Source organism: Pavona decussata, unplaced genomic scaffold (genome assembly GCF_977016875.1).
Source record: "Pavona decussata unplaced genomic scaffold, jaPavDecu1.1 SCAFFOLD_40, whole genome shotgun sequence".
NCBI lineage: Eukaryota > Metazoa > Cnidaria > Anthozoa > Scleractinia > Agariciidae > Pavona > Pavona decussata.
The window spans coordinates 902,501-920,717 of record NW_028145462.1 but is presented as its reverse complement, the minus strand read 5'-3'; the positions used below and the strand labels follow the sequence as shown (position 1 = coordinate 920,717).

The following is an 18,217-nucleotide window of genomic DNA, read 5'->3' as shown; positions in this document are numbered from 1 at the left end:
CGAGCTACGGATGCAGTGGGAAATGTGGCGAAATGAACTCCCCCTTCTAGAGATGATGGAAGTCCCAAGATGTTTCAAATTAAAGGAAATGGACAACCTCAAGAAAGTCGAGCTACATCACTTCTCGGATGCTAGCACAGAAGGATACGGCCAGTGTTCTTATCTCCGTTTGGTGGACACAAGAAACCGAGTGAACTGCTCACTAGTTATGGGTAAAGCACGTGTTACCCCACTGAAGCCGATAACCATACCGCGCCTTGAGCTGACAGCCGCCCTGGTATCCGTCCGAGTTAGCGAGATGCTGAGCAGAGAGCTGAGATACGAAGAAGTCGAAGAAGTGTTCTGGACCGATAGCAAAGTAGTTCAGGCATACATATACAATGACGCACGCCGGTTTCACACCTTCGTTGCAAACAGAGTTCAGCAGATCAGAGAACGCATTGTTCCCGAACAATGGAAGTACGTTGACGGAAAGAACAACCCGGCCGACGATGCTTCGCGCGGTCTGAGCCCCAAAGACCTCCTGCAGCCTTCGAGGTGGCTACGAGGACCTTCTTTCCTTTGGGATCACCACGATAGCTGGAAGAATTTAGAGAGGAGTGTGCCCGAATCCCTGCAGCCTGACGATAAAGAAGTAAGGAAGGCATCCACCTTTACAACTTGTACGACAAACAAAGAGCAATACGCCACCCTGCTTCAACGGCTGGAATACCTTAAAAGCTGGTTCAGAGCAAAACGCGCCGTTGCTTTGTGCTTGCGGTACCGAAAGATCTTGCTAGAAAGAACACGCGGAAAGCAGGCAACTATGGATGGAGTGAAGACAAGATCCGCAGCGTGCGAGTATCGTCCGATTGACGTCGATGAGTTAACAAAAGCAGAACAAGAAATCATAAGACACGTGCAAAAAGAAGCTTTTAAAGAAGAGATGAGCAAACTGAAGAAGATAACTACAGATTACGAAACCCCTAGAGAAGATGATTCAAGACCCAGGATTCAGAAACCTAAAGGAGCCAGTCCACTCTCCCGTCTGGATCCGTTCCTAGATAATAGCAATCTAGTAAGAATTGGTGGACGAATAAGGCAAGCTAGCGTATCTCAAGATGTAAAGCACCCAATTGTTCTGCCTGGACATGGGCACGTTAGCAAGCTTCTAGCCCGACACTACCATGAAAGGGCTCTACATCAAGGAAAAGGAATTACACTCAACGAAATTCGTTCCTCTGGCTACTGGATCATAGGCGGTGGCTCAGTAGTCTCCAGGCTGGTCCATGAATGCGTCACTTGCAGAAAGCTTAGAGCAAAGGTGCAAGAACAGAAAATGGCAGATCTCCCAGCAGACAGATTAACACCTACCCCTCCTTTCACATATTGCGCAGTGGACTATTTCGGACCCTGGTACGTGAGAGAAGGACGCAAGGAACTCAAGAGATATGGTGTATTGTTCACATGCCTAGTAACAAGAGCCATTCACCTAGAAGTTGCCAACTCCTTGGAAACAGACTCCTATATCAACGCCCTTCGCCGTTTCATATGTAGGCGTGGTCCCGTGCGTCAGATGCGCAGCGACAATGGCTCGAATTTCATTGGAGCACGAAGAGAGCTCAAGGAAGCGTTAGCGGAAATGGACCAAAGTCAAGTAAAACAAGAGATGCTAAAAGAAAGCTGTGATTGGTTCGAGGTGAAACTCAACGTCCCCACCGCTAGTCACATGGGTGGAATTTGGGAGCGCCAAATAAGAACCGTGAGAAGTGTGCTCTCCGCCCTACTAGAGAAAAATGGCCACCAAATGAACGACGAAGCTCTACGGACTTTCATGTGCGAGGCAGAGGCAGTAGTTAACAGCCGACCTCTAACAGCAGAAGGTACCACATCATCAGACACAGCAGAACCACTCACGCCAAATCACTTCCTGACGTTGAAAACGAAGGTGGTCCTGCCCCCACCGGGAAAATTCACATCCACTGACCTGTATTCAAGAAAATGGTGGCGACGGGTTCAACATTTAACGAACGAATTCTGGGCCAGGTGGAGGAAAGAATTTCTTCTCTCGTTACAAACCAGACAGAAGTGGACCCGACCAAGGAAAAATCTTCAAGTCAATGACGTCGTGATAGTCAAGGATGAAGATACTCCAAGAAATCAGTGGAAGATGTGTCGTATTATTGAGGCCCAACCAGACCAGGATGGATTGGTACGGAAGGGGATGCTAGACGTTGGCAAACCAAATCTGACACCAGACGGAAGAAGAAGGCAGCCGTTGTCAACGCTGGAAAGGCCAATCCACAAGCTAGTGCTGTTGATGTCAGAAGATCGGTGAAGACCGGGAATCCCCGTCGAGGAGCCATCAGAGAACTCTTAATAAGTGCCATGAACATTAAGATGATAGATAAGATGAACAGTGAGAAAATTTAATTTTTGTTATCGTTTGCAAATAAGGTATAGTGGTAAGAGTAAATTAAGGTACTAATTTAGGGGAGCCATGTAACCGCTTCCGTTGGAATCAAATACGTCGCGAAATATTTTGTGGTTTGATTTATGTTACCGCCGTGATTACCGCATTATAGATAGGCATAGCCCATAGCTCGCGTTTCAGTTCAAACTAAGACCCCTTGAGATCAAGATCTAGAAGACAAGTTAGAGCGAAATTCTCCGAAGAAATTAAGACCCGCGAACGTTGGTAAGCGACAACTTACTTATGTTTAAGATTACATTGTTATGTAGGTTCGTAAGTTTGTTTCTATTCCATTAGTTTCACCAGATTTTGACTGTTTTATTTAGTTCATTTCAATATCACGTGCGCTTGGATTGTGATCATTTTTAGCTATAAAAAGAACGAATATTTAGGTAATTTCTTAATGTAATCATTTCAGTTGACCGCTTCGATAAGTGCCCTGAGGCCACAAGAATAGGAATACGAAGGAACAATAAAGAAAGAATCGTAACCTAATTTGGCTTGGTATTCTCGACTGCGCGTGTGACAACCCGGGAGCGAGACTTTCATTTCTAACTTGAGCGAGACCGCTACAGGTGGTTCCAACTTTGGAGTCCGTGGTTAAAATTCTAACGTGTGACCATTCAAAAGAAAGCTGCTGAGCAGTACTTTCCTGTGGTGCTGCTTATTATGCTGTACAGGGTGGTTCTAACGTCTGAGTCTGCGGATGAAATCCTTAAGTGTGACCATTCAAATGAAAGCTTCTGAGCAGTACTTTCACGTGATGCTGTTTATTAAGCTGTACAAGGTGATTCTAACTTTTGAATTTGCGGTTGAAATCCTGAAGTGTGACCATTCAAATGAAAGCTACTGAGCAGTACTTTGCTGTAATATTGTCTATTTTATTTTATGATAAAATTTCGAAATAACGCGCGCGCTGATTGGTTGAAACAGCGTGCTTTATCAGAGTACAGATGCATGAAGCAACGGTGTCACGCCATCAGCCCGTTTGTGAAATTCATGGACTTCTCTCTCGGTTTTAGTTATTTATTATTATTATACACCGTATTCACAAATGGCGGACACGCGCGGAAAAGACTGGCACTACGCATCAAAACGAGGCGTTTTAGGATAAACAAAAAAAATTTCCAGTCATGTAAGCTTCTAGAGGGTCGATAAGTGCTGAGTTTCTAAAAATTGAGTTCTTCTGATCACTTAGTCCGAACGAGTTCAAGTTCTAGTGTTTATTATTTATTGGTTGGCTTCTTGTAGCAATCTCAAATGCAAACTAGACACTCACAGGAAAAAACTGAGTTAGATTGTTTGTTTCAAACCTTCGAGTGTAATGTCTACAGAAAATATGAAAAGTTGTTTGAAAGATCTTCACTCTAGCAGGAGCCACAAAGGTTTATTCCATGTATTTTTTGGAAAGGGAATTAAAACAGGTTTCAAAGGAAAGAAAAATGAATCTACAAACGGACGCAGTTCCAAAGAGAGTTGCGTGGTGATTACTACTCGGAAGTTCCGATCACAAAAGCTACAAAAACTGACTCCTACTATTGTGAACAGCTATAATACCTAAAAAACGAAAAAAAAAAAGGAGGTGGAGGGAAGCTACTGAAAGAAAAGTTTAACTAAGGAAGCAATATGTAAGCCAAGACTTAAATATTTCGGTACATTTTAGGCGCTTTTTCCCCGAACTAAAAAATATATTATGCATCGCAAGATTGGCCAAGATTCATGCAAGTCATTGAAAATGTAGCAGTTACCAAAGTCAAGAGGAACTACTGGAAGTAAGGTATCAATTTTAAGAAAAGAATCCTTCAAGGAAATTCAGGAATGTCACTCTCAAATGCGTTGAGGAATGGCAAGTTTAGGAACCCAGTGTAAAGCGAAATACGATAATCTAATTCTGACAAATTACCTAATTAAGTATGCAAATCTTTATTGATTTCAACCGAAATGCCGGTTAAAAAGCCACAATGCTGTGTTCTCTAGTCCCTGTTTCACGGAATACAATTTTCTCATTCAGGCAAGAAATATTCATTCTGAGCTTGTTCCATTATTAAACGGTTGGATTTTGATAACTTGATTGATTTAACAAATTATGAACTTTGAGGAGACTGCATTCTCTGCTTGTTGTTTACAGTACGGCTACAATATAAATGAATCGAAACAGACAAGTTTTGGTTCATCTGTTGCTTCTTTTTAAATTATTCGTCCAGCCGTTTCTCTTCACATCCTTCACGTCTTTTCGTTGTTGTCTTCGTCTTTTTTTTTCTCGGTATTATAGCGGTTTAGACAAATGGTTGTAGTCTCTCTTGCGCTCGGAACGTCCGATACGAAGTTGATCACGCAACTCTCGTTAGAAATGCATCCTTTTGCATGTTCATTTTGTTTCCTTCAAGACCTATCTTACCTTCGGATTCCGAAAGACATATCAAACAAACTTCTGTAGTACAGTATCTCTATCGTCCCTCTATCCATCTGCGCTCGAAAGTTGAATCCTTCGGAAACAAAAACTCTAACCGATTTGTTTCCGTGATTGTCTATTTTGCATTTAGGATTGCTACAAGAAACGAACCAAGAAACACTAGACCACTCTCGTTCGGAATAAAACCAGTGATCTGAAAAACTTGCTGTTTAGGAGCTTACTGATCAGCTAAATAGTCTCTCTGTGAGCTTGTACTCGCAGGCAAATTATTTTTTGTTTATCCTAAAACGCCTCGTTTTGATGCCTAGTGCCAGTTTTTTCCCGCGCATCCGCCATTTGTGAATACGGTGTATTATTATAATTTTTCGATCCAGACGTCTTTTATAACCTAGAAAACGTAAACGAGCTGGACATAGACCATCCTGTGCGTATACAAGGCAAACGAACAGTACAAATATAAACACGGTGATTGAAAGTGAAGTTTCCGAAGAAGTTAGCGACTAAAACACAGAGCCAAGTACAAATATAAACAGAGATTTGCAAACATGTCAACCGACGAAATGGTCGAAATTACATCGAAAGCAGAGACGATAAACACCAAAGATAACATAAAATGGACAGCTCAAGTTTTAGAACGAAAGATGTAAAAATGTCACAAGCTTAAACAAGTGTTAAAAGGTCCCGTAAACGCTCGTTAGCTATATTCTCGTACAAAAAGATCAAACAAAAAATTAAGAGAACTGAAAATTTAATTAGCTAACGAATACACAAATAAGCTTACAAGATCCTTACATTTTTGGTGCAAGTTCTATCACGCCGCATCATGGCCACCTCCGCTCACCGCAGTGAAGCAAGCCTCAGAAATTACAACGCTCGCCCTTCGAGTGAACAACTTACAGCTTGTTCAGATATCCTCTCTGGAGCATTGAGTGGGAAGCCACAGCAGTCACAGCAGCCCTTTTCCTAACTCGATCTTACATGTAACGGTGTCAACAGTTCGAGCACTCCTCTTGCTCCCGTGAATTCGACTGTTGTTCATTTACAAAACACAGCACAGCAGTTGGTTTATTACCGGCCGCAAGCTTTAAAGCAGTTTGTTTTCGAATTGCCATGTTGTTGACGTCCAGATTTTCACGAGCCACAAATCCACCTGATCTCAATGAACATTTTACTTTTCCATCCTGATTTTTAAAAGGAAAAACTGAAGAAGCGCGGACGCTACTGGCGTGACATTCGAACTGAGCAAAGTTTGTAAACTTTGATGCCTTGTTTTGACATGTCTGACAGCTTTCGTGTTGTTCAACCAATCAAATCATTTGAAACATTCTAACAAGGATTGTAATTGGCTTATTTTAGCGTGCTTTATCAGAGTACAGATGCACGCTGACGCCAGATCTGTTCGTTCGGAAAATGAAGTTGGTTTTGAAAATGAGGGTGAATGCGGGGGGAAAAAAGAATTCTTTATCATAAAACAAATAAAGAAGCCTCGGCTGTGCTCTGTTCTGTTGTAAAGCACTTAGAAAGCGGCTAGAGCACTCAAGAAGAAGGGAGAAACACTCGACTACGTCTCGTGTTTCCCCCTACACTTCTTTCGTGCTCTAGCCGCTTCCTGCGTGCTTTACAACAGAACAGAGCACAGTCGAGGCTTCTTTATTTGTTAACTATTTATCAAGATAAAATCCTAAAGTGTGACCTTTCAAATTTAAGCTACTTACTGAGTACTTCTTTTCTGAATCTGAATTCTGAATCTTGTCTTTACATTCGGAGGGAAACAGTTAATGAGCTTTACGTACTTTATTTATTTGTAATATTACATATTTTTTCTCTTTATTTTTACAGAGAATGAGAGTGACGCGTAAATGAGGCTTACCAAGAGTTTTTCCAGCATAAAACCGACAAGACGCCTCCACAAATTCAAGGTTACATCAACAACACAAATCATACGTCAGTTTAGATGACAAGGAGTAAAAATCGTGCCTAAACAGACATTTTAACTTCATTCAGAGACTTTACACAAATAAGAATAAAACAATCGTACACTGATAGCAGAGAAGAGAAATTTAAGCCCTCACGGCTTGCCAATCTAGTATGGTGAGGTGGAAAAAAGTTTGTTTGAGGATCAAATCACACGAAAACTAGTCGAAAAGGTTTGCGATTTCTGTTCTACTAGAATAGAACATAGAGCCAAGCCAGCAGGATTGATGAATAAAGTTCATTTTGCGAACATCGATGCCAATCAGTGGCTAAACGCAGACGTCGAGATCTGATAGTATTCGTGATGGCCTTCACCTCTTCAACATAAAACTGCCTCGGAATCAAGTCGAGGGTGCTTGTGTCCATGGAGTGAAAATTACGTCAACAAACAACTTCAACTCTTCTTAGACGCTCTTTAATTTTTTTTCTGCTTTCATAAAGTCTCTATAAGCGACAGCCAACAGATATACTGGCAAATTCAAGTTTTTATCGCCAAAATAAGTAGCGTTGTTTGCTGCAAAAACTCTTCGACGGTCAGAAAGAACAAATTAACACGGCATTTGTTAGCATAAACTGGTTCACGTTCCTCCATGTTAGTCATGACCATGAGATTTGGAAAAAGTTAAGGTTATTAGACCTCAAACAAACAAACAACTGTTTTCATATGGAGTGAAAAATATGGAAACAATTTCATCTCTTTACTGAAGATAATTACATGTAAGATACGAACTTATGCAAGGTACTTTAAATAATGTTCAATTCAAAGATTAAAAATAAAAAAAGTATATACTGTTTTCATATGGAGTGAAAAATATGGAAACAATTTCATCTCTTTACTGTAAATAATTACATGTAAACGACGAACGTATGCAAGGAACTGTAAATATGTTTAATTCAAAGATTAAAAATAAACAATAACTATTTAACTACAAGGGTCTATAACAGTACACCTTGTCTCTCGACATACATAACGAATATATTTACATTTAAATAAATCAAAGAAAATAAAAGAAACTTTCCAAGCATTGATTATTGTTTACACTGTTTACTCAACACCTAAGTAGTACCCAGATCTCAGACGGCCTACATTTGGGCATTGACAAGAGAGGACACTGGGTATGACAGTTTTGGTACATTCATATGGTCCAGGTGCAAATATAAATACTGGTAAATACTGGTTTAACCGGTTTTCTCGTCCACTCATGTTAACCTGGCCTAACGGGATTTTACAAAGTGGTTGTTAATTCGTACTACTCGTATTATTTTTTAACGGTTACCGTTTATAAATATAGCCATCATAAATCTCAACAAGAGAGTGGATCCAGATTTTTTAACTTGAGGAAACGCAGAAATGAGCCCCATGTACGTTCCAAATACGTTGCCTCAAATTTGATGGTGGGCAAACGTGCATGAAACAAGTGATGATCTTTTGAAAAAAACGCTGAAATTCACATCTACAAAATATATATTAAAAGCCCGTCGAGATCGAAAACATTTCACTAGAAACAATCACTTAGCAAACCGTTATCTTATTTTATTTTTTTTTTTCAAAAATATGCCTTTACGATGACTTTCCGGCCGTTTTCGTCGCTACGCGATGATGGAAGCTGAACATTTACTTACAAGCGATAACGTTTAAGTGTGAACTGGGCCACATTAAAGCGCTGTCAGATTGCGGGTTAATCTAAACGTTGATTTTTGGTGCGTTCTCATCAAGATTTGTCTGCGATTTTCAGTCCACCGAGAAGGATGTTGTCCTTTAAAGGAAGACGATTCCATCTTTTATTGCATACAGATGTATCTTTTCCAGCGAAAAAGAGGAAGCGATCAATGTGAGGCCACGCCTGTGTCATTTGAGGATTTTCTGAACAGAAGACGTAATGAAAGCGATGAAAGAGATAGGGCCCCTTTTATGAATACGTCCTTCACAGAGAGGTATTGTTAACCAACTGAGTACCACGCTAGGACACATCCCAGCAAGATGTTGTATTTTAATGGATAATATTTTAACCGTTACAATTAACGGATCTTGTACCGAGGAAGTTGTAGTATTACGCTTGTCATGAAAATAAGGTGGCTTGTGCAAGTTTACACCTCTACCTTTTTATCAAAAACAATAGACATTAAGTTGATAGAAATTATCAATTTAAAAAAATAACAATTAAAACACGCGACTACTGAATGCTTGCTAATAAACAAAGCAAATTTCTTGAGAGACCTAAAAAATAACTGCCTTTGACTAGCGCGATACAGAAATGATCAAATTACTGAAGATTTTGAATGGATGAAAGTAACTCTCAGTTCAACTTCTAAAGCACTAAGTTTGGCTTCATATGTTTGTAATAATCATCTGTTCCTGTACCTCAGGATGGTTGATGGCTGCTTTAATTGTTGCTTTTTAAGGGAATATTGGTTCCATCAAGACAGGTTAATGTGGACAGTGGTATCGTTTCATGTAAACGTATTTACCACAACGGTGTCTAAATGGCGGCAAGAAAATTAAGGATAATTCACACAGCGAGTTTCAAACTTTTCAAATAGTTGAATGTTATGATGACACTTATGCTTGTCTTTATTCACTAAAGAATGTTATCTTCATGGAAATGGATGTGTAAAGATGGAATAGATTGTTAGTGCTTATCCGTTAATGGATTTATTTTCTAGAAAAATGATTGTCCAATGATGCAATTGGTTGTCAAAAGCATTTTATTCACTATCTTAAATCAAGCAGTAAATTAAAAATACCCTAAATTAGTATTGTAATTAAATTTGTTTTGTTTAGGGTTAGTACAATGATGTATAAGCGCTATAGAAATATTATAGTATTTTATTATTTTAGCTTAATTCCAAATAGTTTTAAAGATTGTATATACATATAGATCTCGGACTAATAATGCACACGCGAAGTACATCTCGCGTTATCCACGCGTGGGTTCTTCACCTAAACTTCGTTACGTGTCTCACACGAGCTCTTAGGTAAAACACAGGCGTCTCATTGGCGTTTTTGGCGAGTGTGGCGACTTTGGCGACTGAAATGAACTTAAAGTCGGTTGATTTTTTTATTTATTTCATTTTTCTCAAACCTTCATTGAGTAAATCCATTAACGGATAAGCACAAACAATCTATTGCATCTTAATGAGATTCTCCCTCAAAATTCCGGCCTAAATCATCCTTCCCAGACTACTATTGCTTTTTGCCGGAGGCAAATATTTAGTTAAAGAATGATCAATCCAAGAATGTTTCTCAGAAATCATGGAAGGTGTTGAACAAATACGTTTATTTAAAATTGACTGGTAACTTTCATATTATTAGTAGATATTCATTTAGTCTTCATAGGATGTCGAAATTTAAATTAAGAAATGTTGGCGTTTTTGTAGCAACTTGCTTTGGTTGTTTTGTCTTTACATTTTTCTAATTTTAGGCCAAGAGCGCAGCACAATATTAGTTTATCTGGAGCTATACCAAACTTATAGATGCGTCAAAACGTTACAGAACTGTACATGTTCTTAATGAAAGGAGCTACCAACAGACAAAACGGATATGCACAAGACAGATAATAAGCAGTCAAATGAATTTCACTCATGTTGAAGAACAAGGACAATTCATCAGTTGGATGCAATACTTTGTTACGGGTCAGGAGACTTTAAAATGTTGGTCACTAATGGATTTATAATAATGGGTTGGCGTCATTTTATTTTATTCGTTTTTAATTAAACAAAAAGAAGCTAAACGGAACTAGCGGTGAAAATAAAAAGACTACGGTGGTTTCTAAGACAGCTAGCTTCAAGGACTTTTAGTTTTCTTTTATCTCAGTTGTCGGCGAGAAACTGGCGCGCGAGTTGGAAAAAATCTCGCGCGAAAACAGATTCATCACCTTATATTTCGTATCAGCCAGTTTTTATTATTTTTTTTTTCTAATGTGGCGGCCAATTTTAAGAAGCGATCAGTTTTGTATTTGAACTGTTGATAAAACAGATGATTAACTTTTCTTCTGATAATGGCAATCATTTCTCTAAACGTTTTATGAAACCGTACTGTTTAATTTAAGGACCTAACGGTGCATGTGTTCATAACAAACAGTCCGAACAACGAGAATCGAAACAGTCGAAATCCTCCAATCACTAACATGCAAAGCATGGATGTCAAACATGGTGTTACTACTTTTATTGATACTGACAACCAGTCGACACAACCCCCTAATCAGTGAAGACTAGCAGTTTAGCAGTCGAAACGTTGCGGCTAACACTTACAGTTATGTGAGTGAACTGTTGTAAAAAAACGATTGAATTGAACGATCATATCAAGTCGCGATCACCGAAGGGTAACACCCGTCATGACTTGTTAACAGGTAGCATATTCAAAAGAAAAGCTTTAACAGTGCAATACGGTATGGACACAGCTTGAGGGTAAAAGCGGCAATAATTAAACCCTTTGACGCACTTGACACATCGTTTCCTTTCTCATTTGATTCGTTGAAAATAGATATTTCTAGACATTGCGTCAGGTGAAAGAACCCCGCTTTAAAGTCTTTTGTGAGGCACTGAACTATGAACTCTTTATATTTCTTTGTTTCAAAATCTAATTTGCAGGCGGAAATATGTGAAAATGTTTCCTGTCTAGTTAGCAACGCCACAACACTAATCAACAAGCTCTGTTAGCTTACAGAATAAAACTGTTAGCATTGTTAGGCTTTCTCTTTAGCTGTGATGTCCTCAATAATAACAGCTGTGTTTAAAGCCACCATCGGCTTGCTCGTGAATAAAGGAAGGGATAAAGCAGCAGAAAAGTTGAAGGATGGCGACGTAACAGATCAGAAATTCCGTGGCTTGATCGTGCGTGAAATCGACGATATCAAGTCGCAGTTGAAGGGCTTGGCAAGAAAAGATTTGTTAGCAAGTATCAGCTTCTTTAAAGAAGGAATCGAGTTGCTGTATGAAGTGTTTGGTAAAGCAAGGCGCAGAAGGGAGCACGGCACGATAAAGGAAGAAGCAGCAGCTGGAACAGCTAGTGCTGAAGCAGTTTCTCTGGCAAAAGGAATAAGAAAACTGGAGCTTACTGACCTGGATGAGTCAGCTACCAGGACGCTTGCCAATGCAAAAGACAGATTCAAAGATGCCCGCAGAAAAGCGACAGAAGCATTCGCTAATGAAGCTTTGGAATTGTCTGATCGCGTACTGGCCATGCAATATCGAGTAATGTCGACAATATTGGAGACAGTAGACAATCCCGAGATCGCTTTACCAGCGTGTAGAGTGTGCATTGAAGAGCTACACAGTCTGTCAGCTGTTAAGGAATGTTTTACTGTCGAGCTTAAAGGAGGCTTCTGGGCTTGGTTTAGTAAAGAAGAACGAGGGGCGATTATTTCCGCCAATTGTCATGTGAATCGCACCATTTACGATGTTGTTCTGATGGTCAGTTTTGGCAACAACCAGCTGTCCGCAAACAACTGGCCTTGTGTTGATACCGGGGAAGAGAAAGTGGATCCACTCAGTGATGGAAGAGTCTCTCAAGTGTTGCAGAAACAAGGTATGGAGCACTGCTGTGTCACACCATGGTCATTTGGTCAGGAGGGTGAAGAGGAGCACAAGCTGAAGTATCCTATGGGTATCGCTTCAAACGCAGATGGACAGTTTATTATAGCAGACGATTCGGATGAAAGAGTGAAAGTGTTTGACAGCAGCGGAAAGTTTGTTCTCCAATTTTACCCCGAACGTAATGACACTGAGATGGTCTTAGATGTTTCTGATGTCGCCACTGATGTGAACAATAGCAACATCTATGTACTGGTTAGGCCGTGGAGGCATGGGGCTGAGTGGGAAGTTCAAGTATTCAGTCATACCGCTGACCTACTACACAAGTTTCCTGTGAGGGGCGGGGACTGGGGCAGACTGGCATTCACCAATAACAAAGTGCTGGTACTGACAGATGGGACTGTGCATGTGTACGAGCATGAGGGGAGATATGTACGCAGCTTTGGAGAGGGGATACTGAAGGTTGCATATGATGTCATTGCTGGTCCTGATGGCCAGATCATGACACTGGATGGTTCCTGTGTGTTCATATTCACCGAAGATGGCAAACAGCAGCGTAAATTCAACATTAACAAGAAAGAAGATGAGTACTGGCGCATTGCATGTCATCCATCTGGTGAATTTGTTGTCGTCGCTGGATGGGAACGAGGAAGAGACCAGCTCTGTGTGGCAATATACACAAAAGATGGTGAGTTCGTGAGGAGAATAGTAGTAACTGAAGAAAATTTTGATATAGCCGGGATTACAGTGAGCATGGATGGTCACATTGCTGTGGCTATTACAGATGACCGTAATGGCAAGGTTAATGTTCTCTAGAGTTAGTGATTCAATTCTGAAACACAAATCAACATGTTTTTAGTAAAAACTAAAACGCAGGAACAACAATTAACTCATTTTTCTTCGGGACAATTTAGGATTATCAAGTGGCTATGAAGACACCCATTACTGCTTCATCTTTCGACTGTAACAGTAACTACAGTCGGACCTCCATTAAGCGGCCACCTATTAAGCGGCCGCCCTCGATTAAGCAGCCATATTCCAAAGTCCCGAATTATTTTTTTGTCAGTGAAGTGCTGTATTCGATACCTCTATTCAACGGCCAACCTCTATTAAGCGGCCAGTTTTTAAAGTCCCCAGGGTGGCCGCTTAATAGAGGTCTGACTGTAGTCGTTTACTGACGTTTTAACTTTTGTTTTTTTTTTTGTTAGAGCTTGTAACGTATAATTCAATATCATTTGTGACGAAGAAAACTTACGAAAATATACAAGTTTTAAAATGGCATTAAGAGTGTAGGAAAATTGAGGGTGTATTCTTTTAGAACAATTCTGGTTATTCTTATTGTGGTTCAGGAATAAAGGAATACACAGAGTTTATTTCTGCAAAGAATGAAATTCTTCCTATTCCTATCTACTCCTTGTATTCCTATTATGGAAGAGTCCCAAAAGAATGCTCCCCGAGTGATCTTCAGGGGCGGATCTAGCATTTTTGAAAGTGGGGGCCGAACAAGAATACTATTCAGCGTGCATTAGCGCGCCTCAGTAGTGCCTTAGGCGCTACTTTTTAGGGGGGTCTGGGGGCATGCCCCCCCCCCCCCCCCCCCCCAGAAAATTTTGAAAATTTGGGTACTCTTACATGCAATCTGGTGCAGTCTGGAAAGTAAAATATCAGGATTCCATACTGAATAAAATTATAAGTTGTGGTTATAATGATGCATTGTTTGTGGCTCTTCGGCTCAAAAGCCGGTCACAACAGCCTTGGAGGAAACGAATGAAGAAATGATATCTAACCGTAATTTGGGAGCTAATCAAACATGATGGACTGAATGCAATTGCACTATAATTGAAGGCTATCGCATTACTTTACAAGGACACTTAACATTTTACACATAAGCACGTACGTGTCACAATCTTATTCTCATTGTACCTAACCAAAATGTATATAATTATATATGTAGACATTATGATTTTACGTTGTTACAGTCTCTGTAAAATAGATTGACTGTAGACAAGTAATTCGCATCCAGTCTTCTTCGTCATTTCAAAAGGATAATATTAACGCCTGTAACGTTGAAAGCTTTTTCGCACAATTTTGGTCATACTATTAGCGAAAAACCATGCTTTAGCTAAAAAAATCAAAAGCTCCAACAGACTGCTTACAAAATGATAAAATTATTGTATATTTTGACCAAAAACAAAATCTCCGACAAACTGAAAGGGGGGGCTGCGGTCCCCTCAGCCCCCCCTCCCCCCTTAAATCCGCCCCTGATCTTCACACTCAGTGTAATCCAGTTATTAATCTTATTAGAATTGTCAGATGGCAATTAAGGTTTATAGTTTGAACCTTTTTATTTTATAAAGTTTGCCTGGCCTTAATAGGCCTTATCACGGTTTTCGACGCCATTTTGACGAGTAGCTAAACACGCTTGAAATAACAGTGTTTGTATGGAAATCCGATGTCAAATAATTTTAGTAAAACATCGCTTCTGAAAAATTCATGAATTGGAAACTTTTGGCACTAGGAAAAGGATTTTAAGAAAAAAAATTGGGGGATGTACCTGTACCAGAAAGCGTCCAGTCGTGTTTTGAACTTTCAATACATTTGTATTTTTTTCCCGCGAAAACCGTGATAAGGCCTATTGTTGTAGATGTTCAAAGGGTTTTTATAAAAAAGGTTAGTTATTTTGCTGCTATGCAGTAATGCTGCTGTTATTTTAAACTCATCGAGGAGCCTTGAAAATAACTAATCAAGGAGCACAACTTTTAATTAGCTGCCCTTGTTTTTTACCTGTTATATGGCAAAGGATGCCAGAATTTCTCATTTTTTAAAGCTCTTTTTCTTTAAGCTATCTTGATCCTGATAAATGATTATATTTTTGACAAACTATTTTCATGGAAACTGATAAATTATTTTCCTTACTAAGTAATTTGAAGTATTGTTAAAATTATAGTTGATTTTTATCTGCTTACAAGTATGAGTAGTGAAAACGTTTCCCAGGACTAGATTGACAGCTCCACATGCAACTATTATCCCTGTTAATAAGACATTAGCAATGTCATAAGACTCGAGTCGAAAAGCCACGAGCGAGCGAGCTATTCCAAAGTTCAATGTATAAAGTTCTAATGAGCATGCGTGTCACGCGTCACGCATAACATCCTAACGTGACATCTCCTCTTCTAAGACAGTTCGAAAATAAACGAGGTTCTAACAATTAAACAAGGTTCAAACAGTCCAAAGGTTTTGGGCGTGTAACTACAAAATCACCCAAAGGTTCTTTTAGTTTAAACTTGTAGTCAGTTTGACGGTATCACTATACAGTTTCAATAAGACGCTGTGGTGGTCTTCGGACCCGTAGACTTCTTCTGACGGGTTGATTCGTTTGCGGGATATCAGGCTGTGATTCCATCTCTGGCGTTTCGATACCAGCATCAGTGTTTGGTTGCATACTAGGATTTGACTCATCACTGGCTACTGCTTCCCATGCTGGGCTTGGGGCTGGCGATGCCTCTTCCTTGGTCGGCTGAAGATGGAAGCGGTTTCGACGCATCTGCGTTCCATCTGGGGTCACCACAATGTACGAACGAGGAGTCTGGTGTTGTTGGACGACCACCGCAGGTGTCCAATCCGGTCCCCGCTTCATTCGCACAGGTTCGCCTTCGTATAGTTTGGAAAGTGGCCGAGTGCCACGGTCATAGAACGCTTTCTGACGTTGTTGACGTGTCAACAGATTGTGACGAATCTGAGAAGTAGACCTAGGCTGCGGTTCAAGGAGGCTCTTGGAAGTTGGCAGTCGTGTTCTAAGCTTTCTACTCATAAGTAGTTCTGCTGGGCATTTATCCATTCCGCTGATAGGGGAATTACGGAACTCTAATAACGCGAGGAATGCATCCTGTTTGGACTCATCAGCTTTCCCTAGTAACTGCTTAACGGTCTGCACGTTTCTTTCCACGAGACCATTAGACTTTGGGTAGTGTGGACTTGAGGTTACCACTTCTATCTCCCACTTGCTGGCAAAGTCCTTAAAATTCGCACTGTGGAAAGGCATGTTGTCTGCGATTAGCCTCTCAGGGATTCCATGACGCGCAAACATATCTTTCATTGCCAGGATAACTGCTTCACTATTCTTACTGGAAAGGCGAGCTACTTCAGGATACTTTGAGAAATAGTCAACTACAAGCAGGTAGTCTCTCCCGTTATAGTAGAAAATGTCTGCTGCAACTGTCGCCCAGGGTCTCTCAGGGACCTCTTGAGGAATCAAAGGCTCTCTCTGGTTGTTTCGCTGGTGTTGCTGACAGGTACTGCACTTGGATACCAACTCGTCCATTGTACCATTGATACCTGGCCAAAACACTGCTCCTCTGGCTCGCGCTTTGCACTTCTCTATTCCCAAGTGAGCGGCGTGTATGCGTTGTAGGATTTCGGGTAGCAGGCTGTGGGGAACAATTATGCGATCACCCTTGAACATTAAACCCTCATAGCAGCTTATTTCATCTCTGTAGTTCCAGTAAGGTCTTGTCTCAACTGGTGTCTCTAGCTTGGTCTGCGGCCAACCACTCATGACAACTTTCTGCAACTGTTGAAGTTCAGGGTCACTCTTAGTCTCGTCCCTCAACTTGTAAAACATCATCTCAGACATCTGTCCAGAGTCCAGGACATGAATTTCAAACTCATCAGGTTGGTCTGTAGCTTTGCTGGGTAGGTATGCTCTGGAGAGCGTATCAGCTAAAATCAGTTGGCTGCCAGGTAGGTACTTAACATTAACTGCATAAGGCTTGATCCTGAGCATCATCCTTTGAAGACGGAGGGGTGCTTGATGAATGGGCTTCTTCAGGATTGCTTCCAACGGTTTGTGATCACTTTCAACTGTAATCTCTCGTTGCCCATACAAATAATCATGAAAGCGTTCACAGCCAAAGACAATGGCCAGCATTTCTTTTTCCATCTGCGCATAATTTTCCTGGCTTGGAGTCAAGGCTTTGGATGCGTACGCAACTGGGCGGTCATTTTGCAGAAGGACTGCACCAACACCTTTTGAGCTTGCATCAACAGACAAGGTCACTGGTTCTTTCGGGTCAAAGAACTTAAGGACTGGAGCTGACGAGATTGCAGTTTTCAGGCTTGTAAATGCGTCATCTTCTACTTGTCCCCAGGACCATTCAACACCTTTCTGGAGTAGCTGGCGGAGTGGAGCGCTCTTCTGAGACATGTTTGGGATGTACTTAGATAAATAGGTGACCACACCCAGGAACCTCTGTAAGCCTTCTCGATTGGCTGGGGTTGGCATAGCTAGGATTGCTTCAACTTTCTTAGGGTCTGGTTTGACACCATCTGCACTCAACACGTGGCCCACATAATGAACTTCGGATACTCGAAAATGGCATTTCTCCCTGTTAAGCTTGAGGTTACGCTCACGACAGCGGTCCAACACCTGTCTAAGCCTCTCATCATGCTGCTCCACATCTTCCCCCACACAACAAGGTCATCCACAATTGCCTCAACACCGTCAATGTCCTGAAACAAATGGGACATAACATTCTGGAACACCTCTGGGGCCGATGCTATCCCAAAGGGCAAACGTGTGTAACTATACCGGCCAAATGGGGTGTTAAAGGTAGCTAGCTTGCTACTGTCCTTGGCTAGTTTAACCTGCCAAAAGCCATGGTTAGCATCAAGGACACTGAACACTTTTGCAATGGGCATCCTGCTAATCACATCTTCCACGGTCTGCATGGGAAAGTGTTCCCGCCTGACGGCACGATTGAGGTCGCTAGGATTCATGCACACTCTGAGCTTGTTATTCTTCTTCTTGGCAACCACAAGACTGTGTACCCAGACGGTGGGCTCTGTAC

General features: G+C 40.9%; 2 protein-coding genes and 2 long non-coding RNA genes across 5 annotated transcripts in view; 3 read left to right on the top strand and 1 right to left on the bottom strand.

Annotated features, from left to right (window-relative positions):
• Positions 1-18,217, top strand: part of LOC146483060 (uncharacterized) — a 286,304-nt gene that overhangs the window by 72,768 nt on the left and 195,319 nt on the right. The gene's annotated exons all lie outside the window — the stretch shown is intronic.
• Positions 881-3,020, top strand: LOC146483075 (uncharacterized). The gene is made up of 2 exons (XM_085106403.1): positions 881-2,677; positions 2,871-3,020. Exon 1 carries the CDS (start codon positions 926-928, stop codon positions 2,315-2,317), a length of 1,392 nt encoding a protein of 463 aa, XP_084962529.1. The 5' UTR covers positions 881-925; the 3' UTR covers positions 2,318-2,677; positions 2,871-3,020.
• The window catches only part of LOC146483053 (uncharacterized), a 258,284-nt gene continuing 243,249 nt past the window's right edge, over positions 3,183-18,217 (bottom strand). For both annotated transcript variants that reach the window (XR_014863966.1, XR_014863967.1), the window contains exon 3: positions 3,183-3,249. This is a non-coding gene — a long non-coding RNA (uncharacterized LOC146483053). The remainder of the gene's footprint in view (positions 3,250-18,217) is intronic.
• Positions 11,547-15,237, top strand: LOC146483074 (uncharacterized). The gene has a single exon (XM_085106398.1). It carries the CDS (start codon positions 11,547-11,549, stop codon positions 13,185-13,187), a length of 1,641 nt encoding a protein of 546 aa, XP_084962524.1. The 3' UTR covers positions 13,188-15,237.

What these genes read in the sequence shown, in the direction of transcription:
- LOC146483075 (XM_085106403.1), top strand. Translation starts at nt 926, where the DNA reads ATGAGCAAACTGAAGAAGATAACTACAGATTACGAAACCCCTAGAGAA.
- LOC146483074 (XM_085106398.1), top strand. Translation starts at nt 11,547, where the DNA reads ATGTCCTCAATAATAACAGCTGTGTTTAAAGCCACCATCGGCTTGCTC.